The 14,057-nt window shown below is 43.4% G+C and overlaps 1 protein-coding gene across 1 annotated transcript in view; it reads left to right on the top strand.

The window, feature by feature from the left end:
- LRRC7 (leucine rich repeat containing 7) overlaps nucleotides 1-14,057 on the top strand; it is a 171,732-nt gene that overhangs the window by 143,667 nt on the left and 14,008 nt on the right. Inside the window, exons 17-21 of the mRNA XM_074875773.1 lie at nucleotides 2,430-2,541; nucleotides 2,759-2,939; nucleotides 3,899-5,576; nucleotides 7,322-7,471; nucleotides 11,988-12,107. Of these exons, the coding sequence (XP_074731874.1) occupies nucleotides 2,430-2,541; nucleotides 2,759-2,939; nucleotides 3,899-5,576; nucleotides 7,322-7,471; nucleotides 11,988-12,107 (2,241 nt within the window). The remainder of the gene's footprint in view (nucleotides 1-2,429; nucleotides 2,542-2,758; nucleotides 2,940-3,898; nucleotides 5,577-7,321; nucleotides 7,472-11,987; nucleotides 12,108-14,057) is intronic.

The raw sequence follows: 14,057 nt of genomic DNA, 5'->3' as shown, positions 1-14,057 counted from the left end.
GTTTCATTTATCTCTTCCCTTTGTTCTTGCAATTGGTTCTATTAATAATACTCTTTTTTTCCTGTTAGTGGCTTTTTTGTTCTTGGACTTGTAAGAAAAAAGGTCCTCTTAAACAGAGTAGAATTAAATGGAGTATGATTTTGGTTTTTTACAACGTATTTCACTTTAATGGCATATTCACAAATGCCAGACTAGTTATTTCAAAAGTATATTGATTTTTGTTGGAATAGGGGCTAAAAAAAAAAGGAGTATAACATAGAAAACTTCATAAAATCATGCACTTGAAATAAAAACCTGGTTCATCATTATGTCAAAAATTGAACTGCTAGTTCTTCCCATCTTACAGCAAGTAGTTTTATTTTAAGCTTAGAACTTTTGGACGTTTCATGGCATGGTATTGGGATTCTAGGTTTAAGATAGAGAAAATAAAGGATTCCGAAAGAGCCGCCTGTCTGATACAGACAACACTTATTCATAAATAACCTCTGGAAATCCCAGAGAGGAATGAGAAAGAGCATATGAAAAGCTCAGAGGTACAAGAAACTTAACATGCATCATGCTCCAAAGGTGGAGAATTTCACAGTCTGTGAATGCTGTGCACTTGTTTGTTTCTCAAAAAATGGTTTTGCATAAGTTTGTTACACTGCACTAAAAAATGATTGTGCTGCACTGGAAAAATGCTGTTGCTCTATTGTTGGCTTTAAGTTGTACGTATGTTACTACTGTTACATAAGAAATACCATCCACAACAAGGGATCTCTCCGTGTGAATAGTTTAAAGTCTTGAATGTTTTACACCATCTAAGAATCAGTATGTAGCTCTATTTGCTTAAATGTTAGCACTGAGAGGGTTAATGAAATGGGCTGTGAGGATACCTGCTCTTTGCTGGTTTGGTGTGGTATTACGTCCAGTAGAACACCCAATGCAGAAGGATTAAAATAGCTGTTGTGTAAATACAATTTTATACTTCAAGGATAAATCACATGGCAAATGCTTCTCTGTTTCCACTGTAGCTACAAAAAGGAGTTAATGGAGAGTAAACCTCTGAAAGTTTTCTCCTTATGAGTAGAAGTAAATTTTAAAAATACTGTAGCATTTTTCATTTTACTAATGTTGGCTTGGTTTTGGTACTCCATTTTAAATTGTTTCTCTAAATATTACATCTCTTCCCTTTATTGACTTCACTGTGCAAAATCACTGGAGTACCTTTAACAACAAAATGTCGGGGTACAGAGATCCTCATAGTGTCCCCATCAGTGTAAGTTCCCTCCTAAATATATTTCTCCTAACCATTTCCTTCCTTATTTATACTACTAATTACCGATTTTCTCATATCTCTCAGAAACTTCCTATTTTTACTAGATACTCTCCTTCTCCACCTCCCACCCTCTATGAAATCACAGCTCATCCTCTCACTTCCAAGACAACGCATGTTTCTCGTACCCCTCTCGTACCCGCAGGGATCTTGATGCGTTGGCACGACATTCCAGTGGTGCCATGCCCACCTCCACCAGTTCCCTTTCCATCACATTTCCCTGAGCCCTGCACCAACATCCACAGCGAGGGTTTCCCCTAGGGCTCGCTCTTCCGGCTGCCTTTCCCTAAATCCCCTCCTGAGGGCAGGGTTCCCCCAGTATCATCCCCTACCCTCTCTCCCCAGGACACCCATCTTCAGATCAGTGTCTTTCTCATTTCTGAACTTCCTGCCGGGGATAAGAAATGCCACTGATTCACCGTTGGTGTCTTCATTCCCTTCTAGCTATCCTATGAGCCTGATTTAAATGTCCTAATTTAAAATATCTCTAAGACTACATCTCACTTGCTTTCCACTTTTGAACTCATGTTATTTTCAGTATATACCCTGTTGCTGGCTAGAACAGCAAAACAGTTGTGCAGGGCAGTCTTTGGAGGTCAAGATTTGCCGAACTCTCAGTGAGAAGTTTATGAAATCTGAATCATTTTAATTTAGCAAAAAACTCTTTAGAGACAAAGTAATTTTAATTAAACATAGCTATAGGGACAGCTGTATCTTTGGAAGGACTTGTACCACGAATAAATGAGTGAGGAATACTTACTCCTGAAATAAGAAGTAATTGTTTATTCTAAATTTCTATTTATTTCTACTGGCAGCTTGCATTTTTGTGACCTTTACTTCATCAAAAGTGTTTACATGGCCTTGATGTATCTTGCAAGTTCCATCTGTTTTGTCCACATTTTCAGAATGAATACATCACCCTAATTTCTACAAGTATTTGTGTAGGACTAATTAGAATTTTCAGCCGACAAATCAGCATGATTAGACACTACCCGTATGGTGGGGTTTCAGTGTGTTGTCACGTTCATGAAAAGAAGGCTGTGAAATGTTTGTTCGTTGCAGTTTGAAGTGGATTCTGTTTCCTATGTTTACTCTCCGTTATTATATTCCTCAGGATGCCTTTGGACATCCTGCCAGTGAGATGAGGATAGGGGAACTTCGTCCTTCCATGCCAGAGACTCCGTTGTACCCACCCAAACTTGTTCTTCTGGGTAAAGATAAGAAAGGTACTGACTCGACTTACAACCTTTTAGCTGAAAGTGTATGTAATGTACACAGACACATTGCTTGAGATGTTCTACGCATCACTGATTTTAAGACATTTTACGTGCATATTTGTGCACGTGTGTGTATATATCCATAGTATCAATTTACAAATGTATTTTTCTGGAATTTAGTTTTCAAATACCACTTCCTGAAAACGTTTGCTGTGTTTTGTTTCAGAATCGACAGATGAGTCTGAAGCAGATAAGATCCATTGTCTGAATAACAGCGTTTCCTCAGGCACTTACTCAGACTATTCCCCTTCCCAGGCTTCCTCAGGGTCCTCCAACGCGCATGTTAAAATGGGGTCCTTGCAGACAACGGCTAAAGAAGCAGTGAATAACTCTTTGTGGGGGAACAGGTGTGATCATCTTTCTTACCACAGCTTCTGGTTGCCTTTTGTCTTACGTTCTCATATGCATTTAAAGTGATCATATACTACCTGTTAAGCATTCGATTAAAAAAATACGTTTTTACCCCAGTTTTGCAGAGGTGTACATAGCTATTCAAAGCCCAGGCTGTGCAGTTGGCCACCTGTTCATACTCTATAAATGTCAGTAATTCTACAGCTGTTTTTTCAACTGCGTGCTATAACCGTGCATTAAAAGCACCGAGTAATTGAGCTGCAATTATTCTGCTCCGTGTGGTCCTGAGCTTCAGCTGGCTGTAGTTTAGCACAGATAGCAGAGCCTGTGTCCCTCAGATTATTGCTGTCCTGAGGCTCACTCTGCCCTGGACCTCCAAGAACAATGCAGTTCTTTGAAAGTTGTCATTTGCACTGGCCATCAGCAATCTGAAAACGCTCTCATACCGTCCCAGAAACACCCTGCCCTGTCTGTTCCTGCCATAAATCACCTCGTGTAGTTCCGTCCGCAGACTCTTCCCTGTTAAAGAGAGGCTGGGGCCTGCTCGCTGGAGATGTATAAAATCTTGGTGGTGAGAACACGGGCAAACTGAATCTGGTATTTTTGTTTTAAAAAAAACCCAATGTAAGTGTGAAAATTCTTCCCTTGCACTCATGGAAGATTATTTTTAAAGCAGGAAAATATGTTCAGCTGGATTTATATGGCACTGAGCCACCCTGGACTTTGGACTGACTTCTGCGTAGGTAGTTACAGAATCTCTACTCCAGCGCAAAAAACTGCTGCAACCATCTATGCCAAAGCAGCAGCACAGGGTGCACGTCTCGTAGTACAATCCCAAAGCCAGAGTATAGATGGGGGAATGTTAAACTGCTTTAGAATTGCATCTTTCTGATGACTGCTTCTGTGCTCTGATGGAGGGCATTTCATCTTGTTTTGTTTGGTTTGGTTTTTGCAGGCTGGCACAGTCCTTTCCGCAGCCCCTTGAAACAAAGCCATTGCTGAGCCAGCGGGAATCCACTCCTGCGGGGAACCTGCCGCCACGCCCTGACAGGCGCCCGCTGAGCGACACCTTCGCCGACAGCTGGAATGACAGCTCGCACTACGATAACACGGGCTTCGTCGCGGAGGAGAGCGCGGTGGAGAACCCTAGTGCCAACCCCCTCCTGAGCACGAAATCTAGAAGCACATCCGCACATGGACGCAGGCCGTTGATTAGACAAGACAGGATAGTTGGCATTCCCCTGGAGCTGGAGCAGCCGACGCTCAGAAACACACACGAATCTGAAGTGCCTCCTCCCAATCCTTGGCAAAATTGGACCAGAACCCCTAGTCCTTTTGAAGACAGGACAGCTTTTCCTTCCAAACTGGAAAGCACCCCCACCACCAGCCCTTTGCCTGAGAGGAAAGATCACATCAAAGAGTCTCCAGAAATGACTAGCACTTTCACTCCGGGAATAGCATGGGAATATCATGATTCAAATGCTAACAGAAGTCTCACAAACGTCTTTTCCCATATCCACTGTCGCCCAGATCCTTCCAAAAGCATTATTTCGATCAGCAAGAGTACGGAACGGCTTTCTCCCATGATGAGGGATTTAAAAACTAACAAATTTAAGAAGTCGCAAAGTATCGATGAGATAGACATTGGTACATACAAAGTGTATAATATACCCTTAGAAAACTATGCATCTGGTAATGATACTGTAGGAACCCACGAGAGGGTGGACAAGCTCCTGGGCCCAGAGCATGGCATGCTGAGCATGTCCCGCAGCCAGTCGGTCCCCATGCTGGACGACGAGCTGCTGACCTATGGCAGCGTCAAGGTGCAGCCGCAGCAGAAGTCGTCCGTCACGAAGAAAGTCTACCAGTTTGACCAAAGCTTCAACCCGCAGGGAGCAGTGGAGGTCACAGCAGAGAAGAGGCTACCGCCGCCTTTCCAGCTCAACCCCGAGTACATTCCCCAGCAGAGTAAAAACCTGCCCCAGGATCTGGTCAGCCCCAGGGCCTACCGCGGCTACCCCCCCGTGGAGCACATGTTCTCCTTTTCCCAGCCTTCAGTCAACGAGGAGGCGGTCGGTGCCCCCTTCACGAGCCAGGGCGCTCGGCCGGGCTTCTTGAGGAGAGCGGATTCATTGGCCAGCTCCACCGAGATGTCCATGTTCAGGAGAGTCAGTGAGCCCCACGAGCTGCCCCCTGGCGATAGGTATGGCCGGCCTCCGTACCGAGGAGCTGTGGAGCGCCAAAGCAGTATCTCGGTCTCTGAGTCTCAGTTCCTCAAGAGGAACGGCAGGTACGAAGACGAGCATCCTTCCTACCAGGAAGTGAAAGCCCAGACTGGAAGCTTTCCAGTTAAAAACCTTACACAAAGGAGGCCGTTGTCTGCAAGAAGCTACAGTACAGAGAGTTACGGCACATCCCAAACCAGGCCGGTTTCAGCGAGGCCTACAATGGCAGCTCTGCTGGAAAAGATACCGTCAGACTATAACTTGGGTAACTATGGCGACAAGCCTTCCGATAACAGTGATATAAAGACAAGGCCTACCCCTGTGAAGGGAAATGAGAGCTGTGCTAAAATGCCCGCTGACTGGAGACAACAGCTACTTAGACATATAGAAGCTAGAAGGTTAGACAGGGTATGTTTGGCATTTCTCTGCAATTAATGCCTTTAGTTGTGTGTTTCGGTATGTCAAACTATTTGCACGTACAGTGGTAACCACCAGAATTCCCAGTAATGAAATTCCTGCATTGGTGTCAGAGGAACCGGCCCGCAAAGGGGTCTGGGGGTGCTCAGAAGCAGCTGGAGTGAGGGGTTCCCGGGTGAACGAGCGATAAAGAGTCTCTGCACGACTCGCACACCACAGTGCATGTTACTAATGTAGGAACCGCTGCAGCACTGTCTGAAATAATAAAAACCGTAAAAATCTCTCCTCACCAACAGCTGTGAACGTGCTGCTGAAGTCCACCACTTCAGTAATGATTTGAGAGCTTTAAAAGATGTTGGATACATCTTTGCAGTGAAAGGAAATAAAGAAAACCATCACAGATAAAAAGTAAAATAATGTATTTTAGCTTTCCTATCACTGTTAGTGGAGGGGATTTAAGGGTGCCTCTTAACTCTGAAAAATATCACTGGATATGCACTGCCACTGTTTCTAACAAGGAATATGATTATTACTCCTTTTAGCAATAGGAAGTTATGCTTATTTACCTTCTATACAAAACAGTACAAGTACTATAGTGCATGATTTCGGTAATGACCTTGACTATTTAATGCCCTACTTCATGAATCGGATTTACTTCATAATCTGAAGTGGTTGTGAAAAATTACTGTCGTGAAATGCGTAAGTTAGTTTCAAAATGTGTCCATATACCTATTTGATGCTAAGATACTCATGAGTTTGGTGTTACTATATTCATTACCTTCCAGTTGCTCAGATGTGATGCATATTAAAATATCGTTAAGGATCAAATGGGTAAACTTTAAAACCAGGCTTGAAGCCTGAAGCTTTTTCCTTATTTCAGCTGGTTTCCTTGTGTCGTGTAAAACTGATTGGAAATACCTGATACCTAGGCAAAACAGTGCACCCCGAGTAGAGACGTTTCTGGTGGAAATAAACACTTCCCAGATGTTGTTTGCTTAAGAAATATCTTTACACTTAGTGCACAAGGTGCATTTGCTAACGAAATACTTGAACTCCTGGGAAGCTGGCCCTGGTGGTTTCCCCTGCTTAAGCTGAGTTCCCAGTAATCCCTGCCGGTCCCAGTGAGCTAGTTGCCAGTTGCAGCAGACGATAAGCGAGGCTCTGAGCAGCCGGGCTGCCCGGTGGGGATGGCACTGGGGGGAGGGCCTGGGCAGGGCGCAGGGCCCGTGTCCCCGCTGCGCTGGGCTGCCAGAGCTCAGAGCTTGTCCCGCCGGGCAGCTGCCGGGCAGGGAGCAGTGGCAAAGATCGTGAGGTGGTGCAGAGCCTTCCTCTGGAGGGTTCCTTCCTCTGGAGGGTTCCTTCCTCTGCCTTTGGTGCGCTTTGATGCTAGATACTTGTTTTCTGGCCCATCGGGGCTTGCGCAGACGTACCAAAATTCGGCCGTATTTGCAAAATAAACACTTGTACCATGTTATGTACTGCAATTTTCAAACTACAGATAACAACATATCTCATCTGCTGTCAGCGTTGAAGTCTTTTATGGTATCCATTTTATGTATAACTAGCGATGTATTTGCTTCCGTGTGACCCAGTGCATGCCTCAAGAAGCTATTTATTTCTCGGTACTGTTTGTTTGCTTAAACTAAAACTTTGTGAAATTAACCATTTATGTGTGATACTTAATTCAAGGAGCATGTGTGTTCATATCCTGTCACGTGGTTGTTTCCTCTACTCAGACCGCTGCTTACAAACACAACACAGTTAGCCTTGGCATGCTGCACTCTGGAGGGTTTTCAGCAATGCATGCCGGCAGAAGCATGACTTTAAACTTGCAGACTAAATCTAAATTTGAAAACCAAATGCTTCAAGAGCTACCTCTACCGAAAGTAAGTATGGGATAGCCAGCATATACCAGCATTACCAAATAAATTAATAATACTCCTTGCTTTTTCCTGGTTTAGCTTTTGCCTATTACTCATGCTTATACTATACACAATCCAAAAAGCAAAGATGATGGTAATACGGTTTTCCTACTCAATATTATCTTGCTTTTTGGATTCGGTAGCTCACGTGGCTGTCATTACTGCTTTCCGCTCTCGTGTTACAGACTGATGCAATCATTTTCTCAGTGACTTAATCTGTGCACAGAAATGGAGAACGTGTTTTGTTTTGTGACTGTTTGAGCTTAGCAAAATTAATGTAGAAATGTTGAATGTGCGTTTAAATAGGCTCCAAGGGATTTTAATATTTGAACGTTAATTGGGTATGCTGTAATAGTTGGTGAGTTTTGAGTACATGCCTACCACACCTAAACTAATTTTAAATTTTTGTTGAGCAGTGCCTATAGAAAGAGAGCAATTTTCTCATTTTTTTACTGTTTATTTTACAGCCCTTAACGATATATTGTTGATAAGTAGATACATACAAAATTATATCCAAACAAATGTTTGATGGGAAGAGCACACATGACAAGCCAGAGAGGGACTTTTGTGAAGCATTTTCAGGGTAGCAGAGAGGAGACGCCGAGACCTTCCTCTGCGTCACGCACGGCCACGGCAGAGCCGCCGTAGCAGCTGGCTGCAGCCCCTCGCGAGCGGTCACGCTGCGGGGGCGCGTGTGTAGTGCTAGAAGTGGCGAGCATTGGTCAGTGTCTTGCTGCGTTAGCAGCAGGAGCTTCTGGTACAAATTAGCAATGTCCCTATGAGTAATTAAAGGGTAACGGAGCACGGGTCCAGGCGCTGAAATGGGATCATCTGCGCTGTTAATTGCTGGACTGGCCTCAGGCGTGGTTTGGCCCAGGCCAGCTGGCTCCCTCCCGGGCCAGCCCTGGCCGGGGCTCCGGAGTCCTCACTGGCCAGAAATTTCCAAAGGAGGGTTCCAATGCCCGATTTAGGAGTTTAGATTCAAGCCTGGTTAGAAGAGTAAGATAATTTAATGGCAGCAACATCGACCAGATTGTGCTGGTTGGCCGGAGGAGAGGCCTTAGCACTGATTGGCTTACTCCTGCAGGCATACACATTGCACCCTGGGGTGGGTGAGCAGCACACCTCCCCCACACACAGGTCACTGTCGGGTGTCTCCGGCCGTAACTTACTCCCCATGCACTGTTAACTGCATTTACACCTCCCATTCAGCTGTCCCTGGATTTAAACAAGTCCTAATGTTAGTGTGTGCTTCACTGTTGTGCAGTTGATGACATCTAGGTCAAATCTTAACCGTAGATGTGTGCGTGTTTGGGCACGGACAGCTTTCCACTGTTGGTCATACTGGTTTTTTCTTTCAAAGAATTTGTTTGTCTGCTTGGGTATACACTGATTCTTATCACAAGTCCTTGAAAGAAGTCCGTGTGGTATCAACTCCAAATAATGGTACTATTTTTCTACACGCATTTAGGAATAAGGTATTATATATCACTTCAGGAATTTTAGGCTGTAGATTAATATGGATACTAATATATGGATGTCTGAGGAAATTCATGAAACTGTTTAGAGTGACGTGTTTTGGGGTGTGGTCTTATGTCAGTTATTTTGCTTTATATTTCACCAGCATTTCATTGCTACATACCCATATAAAATGTGATGCTGAACTGCATGAAGGGGGTGTATTCTCTTACTGTACTGTTCGGAAAGTAGTGAAAAATGATTGTTGAACAAATGAATGTTTAGTATTGTTTAATTTTATTCTTTCATGTGTTCAAAAGAACTTGCATTTCTTAATGAATCCAGGCCACAGCAGCCTAATGTTTACCTCTTCTTCTTCCTCTTTCTTGTGGCCTAGATTCAAGAGAGTAATGAGTGAGGTCTAATTGTCCAGTGGAAGATCAGGAAATCAAGTATATCAATTACTTATTTTGAGAAGGTTTATTAGATTGATTCTACTCCATGTGTAAAATGTTTAAACTGCTGCTCTTCATTTCTTACCTGGACTTAATAGATACGTAGTTTGTTTGCAGTCTGTCCAAGTTCTGTAAATGAATAATATTGCAAGTAGGCAAATTCATTTTACTGCAGAAAATGAAAAGAAAAACCTGTTATTGTAGAATTTTTCTATTTATTGAAAAAGCAGACAGCACCCTCTGTATTTCTTTTTCCATTTTGAGTGTGAACTCACCTCTGCAGATTAGTCAGTCACTTACAAAACCAGCACAGCGTTGTCTGCCGTGACAAAAGAAACACTTTTCAGAAGAATGCTTTCAAATTTTGGCATCCATCTGACAGTTCTTTTAAACGTTTATGGTTTGGTGCACTTCATTGTCAGAAGTGTACAGTACCACCTCCCTTTAGGAATAATCAACATATTCACAGGTATCACTTAGGAGGGAAACAGAAGTTCCCATGGGAAGCTGCCTCACTAATCCCCTCGTGGTGAGGGCACCCAGCATGTTTTATAAGTTGGTCTCACGGGGAGGTGAGCAGATCTGCAGCACAGCCTTGGGCACCTCAGTCTGTGGGCGCTCTGGAAGGCATGACTCACATCACAAAGATGATGGCCTTGCTTTTTCATTGATTTTACTGCTATTCAGAGGAGAAGTTTTTGCAATTGTACTTTTTCACTGTAGAAGGTGTTTACTGCGCTGGTTCTCAGATGACGTACCCCCTGTTTGGGAGGGTTACAGGGGGACGTGCAGCAAACAGGGCAGAATGGCTGGTTCACAGAGAGCCCTACCTGGGCCTAAACTGGGACACAGATTCTGATCTGTGGGCAAACAGGGCTCAGCATGCCCTGGGCTGGGGAGCCCCGGGCAGGGGCTGACCTGGCAGCGCGTCCAGGCAGGCTGCTCACAGAGGCTCTGCTGCGTGTTGGGGACTTGGAGCCACATCGTGGAGTCCAATGTGTGGCCGCGTGCCAGCGCACAGCTCTGGGCCCAAATTTGCCAGTGCTGGAGAGTGTTGTGCTGTTTGAGAGAGCAGCAGTGCTGCTGCGTGAGGCCCTGGGACTGGTGCCTGTTGAGCTGGGCAGGTAACCTAGGGGAAAAAATGCTGAGGTTGCTCTCAGTTTTCCATTTTTAACGTGTGTAAAGAAAGCTCTACAGGGAGATCTTGTAGTTTCAACAGGGGAAATGTTTTTCTAGTGGTTTTTAACATAAGGAAAACCACATTTTTTTTCCCAATTTTTCCAGAAGACTTCTTGAATGTGAGAGAATTATAATGAAAGTTTTCTTTGATTTTAAATAATTAGGGTTGAATTTTTCTACTTAACCTCTGAGGAGTATGATTTAAATCGCCATTTACTTCTGTTTACTTTTAAAGGCTTTTTAAGCTTGCACAGAAAAAAGCTTTTAATTGACCAGTTACCAGCTTTAATATTTCAAAGCAACAGTTTCATTTGTTTTTCAGTCATCTAAAGAAGTGTTTCATAATTTTTTTTTTTAATCTGAGCTGAAGAAGAAATTGCTTGAATGACAGAGGGGAAGCACAGACTTTTTTGTTTTTCTTTGCAGATTACCATTAGTCAGAACTGAATAAGCAGTTAACTGACTAAGCACTACATAACGCTGAGTGCTGCCAGTGGTAGTACAGTGTTGGCATTCTGGAAAGTCTGACACAAAGAGCCATAGCCATGTTAGCAAGATTTCCAGCTATGGTAAAGAAATAGAAAAACAGGTAATAGAAAGCCAAGAGGGGACAGAAAAAGTACACACGTCCTCAAAAGTACTGAGAACAGGAATAAAATAAAGGGGGGGGGAAAGTGACCAAGAAGAAATATGCATAAAAGGAGAGAAAAGTGAAAAATATTAACAAAAGCATGAAGCTCATTTAGGAAACTTTAAATATGTGTTATGCCCATTCACATTCAGGAAGGTATTTAATTACTGGTTATATTGTATGTGGGCTATCCTGTTCACTCAGAACAAAACCAGCCCTAGCCTAGCCAGAGCTCTGTGAGGAGCTCACCACACACAGCAGTACACGGAGCGTAGCGCAACCTGAGAGTAGTCACAAGCTCGATATTGCCATTCAGGAATATTTTCTGAAGGAAATACAAGCATGTAATTTAATCTCAGTAGCAAGTACTTAATAAAAAAGTTTTGGGTGCTTGAATGACCAGTAAGAAAGTTTTAACTCAAATAATTAATGGCAGACTGCGTGTTTAAATGTGGAACTTTGCCAAAATTTGTTTCTCTGAAAATAATGAGTTATGTTAAATTAATTTTCTCTTTTCTCTCATCATTCATTATTCTCATCATTTCTCTTATATATCTTTCAAGATCTCCTGCTTGCAGAGAGTCCCACAGCAATATGATTACACGTTAATGAAATACCGTAGAAATTTAAAAGGATTTCCATTTTAGTGATAGCGTGTTACAGTTTAACTGGGTTGATTACTGAAACACATATGAAGAGAGAATTTTCGGTCATGGTGTGACAGTGACTAAAGGCTGCCCTACCGTTTCCGCCACAGACCCCGTCGCAGCAGAGCAGCATCCTGGACAATGGGCAGGAGGAGGTGTCTGTGAGCAGCCAGTGGAACCCCTACCCGCTGGGGCGGCGGGACGTGCCGCCCGACACCGTCACCAAGAAGGTAAGCAAGGCTGCTGATGTAGCTGCCATCATCCTCTTCTCCCAGCGAATCACTGGAAGGAGGAGAACGGGTTAATGAGGTTTGGGAAACACCTGCTTTTCTTTCAGAGTTCAAAGCAATAATCATTATGAATTAAGGATGGTGTTTTCATGCTGGCTACCTGGTTTTGCATTTGTTTATGGAGATGCTAGTAGTTAGATCTGTAGCATGTGAAATGGGCACAGTGGGCTTGGCAGGTGTGTTCCTGCACGTATCAGATGGCTCCTTCCTCTCCTGAAGAGCCTTCATTCAAATTTTTCCTTTCAATGTCATTCTTCAGTTCATGACAAAAAAATAAATGCATTGAGATGGAGGCCAGCCCAGTGTCTGGACAGTCACAGACATTTTGGCAGAGGCGTCCTGGGCACACATCATTTGCTGATAAACTCACTAGAAAGGCTTCTGATTTCTAGTACCTTGTGGTGGTGGATATTAAATTCCAGTGCTTGGATCTGGCCTGCCTCTATGAAAACACTGGCTGCTCTCTCCCAGCCCCAGCTTGGCTCTGCTCATCCACTGAGAAACTGCCATGTTTAGATGCTCTAATCATAAAGCTGCAGAACGGAGGATCTTGACAAACTAAGCTGTGTTTGCAATCAGCTTTAGAAGGTGGAGCCACCAATTTAAGCAGTGATAATTACAGTGATTGTTACCTCTATGGAGATGGGTCCTGCTCCTTCCTGAAGTAAAGCCCTGTGAGTGAGTAAAACCAGTGTGAAAGTCCTAGTGTGCACACGGATAACTTCTGTAGTGGAATGAACTGTCAGCTCTGCTGAGGCAAATGTCTCCCTACTGGCTTCACATCTTTTTATCCAAGACAGTTTCAGAAGCAGTAGCCCTCACCTTCTTACAAACGTAGTGATGGGATACACACGTGCAAGAGAATTGCTTGGAGATGGGAGATGAAAGGCACTGCACCTTGAGCTGCCCAGGGACTCCTTCCCAGGCACAGGAGAGTGAGCAGGAGGGTGCCCTGACAGTGCCCTGACAGCCAAGTTATTTGAAGGGTTTATTTATCCTCTGATGTGCAAGAAACCAGAATAAGACATTTAAGAGGAGTCGCTGCTTATCTTCACTGGCATATTGGGATAAACCTACATTTACCCATTCACACAATCTAACACAGTCTATGTCTTGCATTTGTGCATCATTACTGTTGTTATAATAAGAAACTGCAGATTCTGTTTCGTTTTGAATATTTCTGTATCTCGCTGCTCAGATATGGTAAGTACAAACATTGCATAACTGTGCTGAAATCTGCTTAACTCAGTGGACCAATCCATTGTTACATCCGTTGTCAGCTACTTTAATTATACTGTAAATATTGGACACTGAGCTGAAAATAATTAACTTTTGTGCTGGATGTTAAATAAAGAATAGAAATGAAATTGGGGAAACAGTCTGCATAATAGGGAATTTTTTCTGCAGAATAAATAATTCTCATTTCCAAGAAAGGCAGCTTATCCACCTCCAGCAAGAGCCACAGTGTGAATACACAAGAAGTAGTGATACGATCTCTTCAAAGTCTTTTAAGAGGAGTGAGAAAATGAATTCTGAAAATTGTTTACCCACCATCCTCAGGAGGTGGTTTGCAATGTGCTGTTACGACAACACTAATCTCTTCTCCATTAAAAGTGACCTCACGTGTCTTGGTTTCCCAGCATCTGGGGATTAAAATACAGCAATTATTTCAAGTCAGACTCAGAGGATCTTCTATAAAGTTCAACATGACAAACAATTAAATAACGTAAATAGAACTTGTAGTATATGTTGTGTTTTACCATAACCTAGGAGGACTAGTGTGAGTGGGCTCCTGCAGGGCAGGGTCACTACATGGTAGAACTGTACTTGGGGAATCGCTGGAGGAAGAGCTGGGACTCGTTCTTCCAAGACGACGAGCGTGGACTGTAG

Source organism: Strix uralensis, chromosome 8, assembly GCF_047716275.1.
Source record: "Strix uralensis isolate ZFMK-TIS-50842 chromosome 8, bStrUra1, whole genome shotgun sequence".
Classification (NCBI taxonomy): Eukaryota; Metazoa; Chordata; class Aves; order Strigiformes; family Strigidae; genus Strix; species Strix uralensis.
Note: the sequence above shows the minus strand (reverse complement) of the source record. Positions and strands in the feature narration are given on the sequence as shown.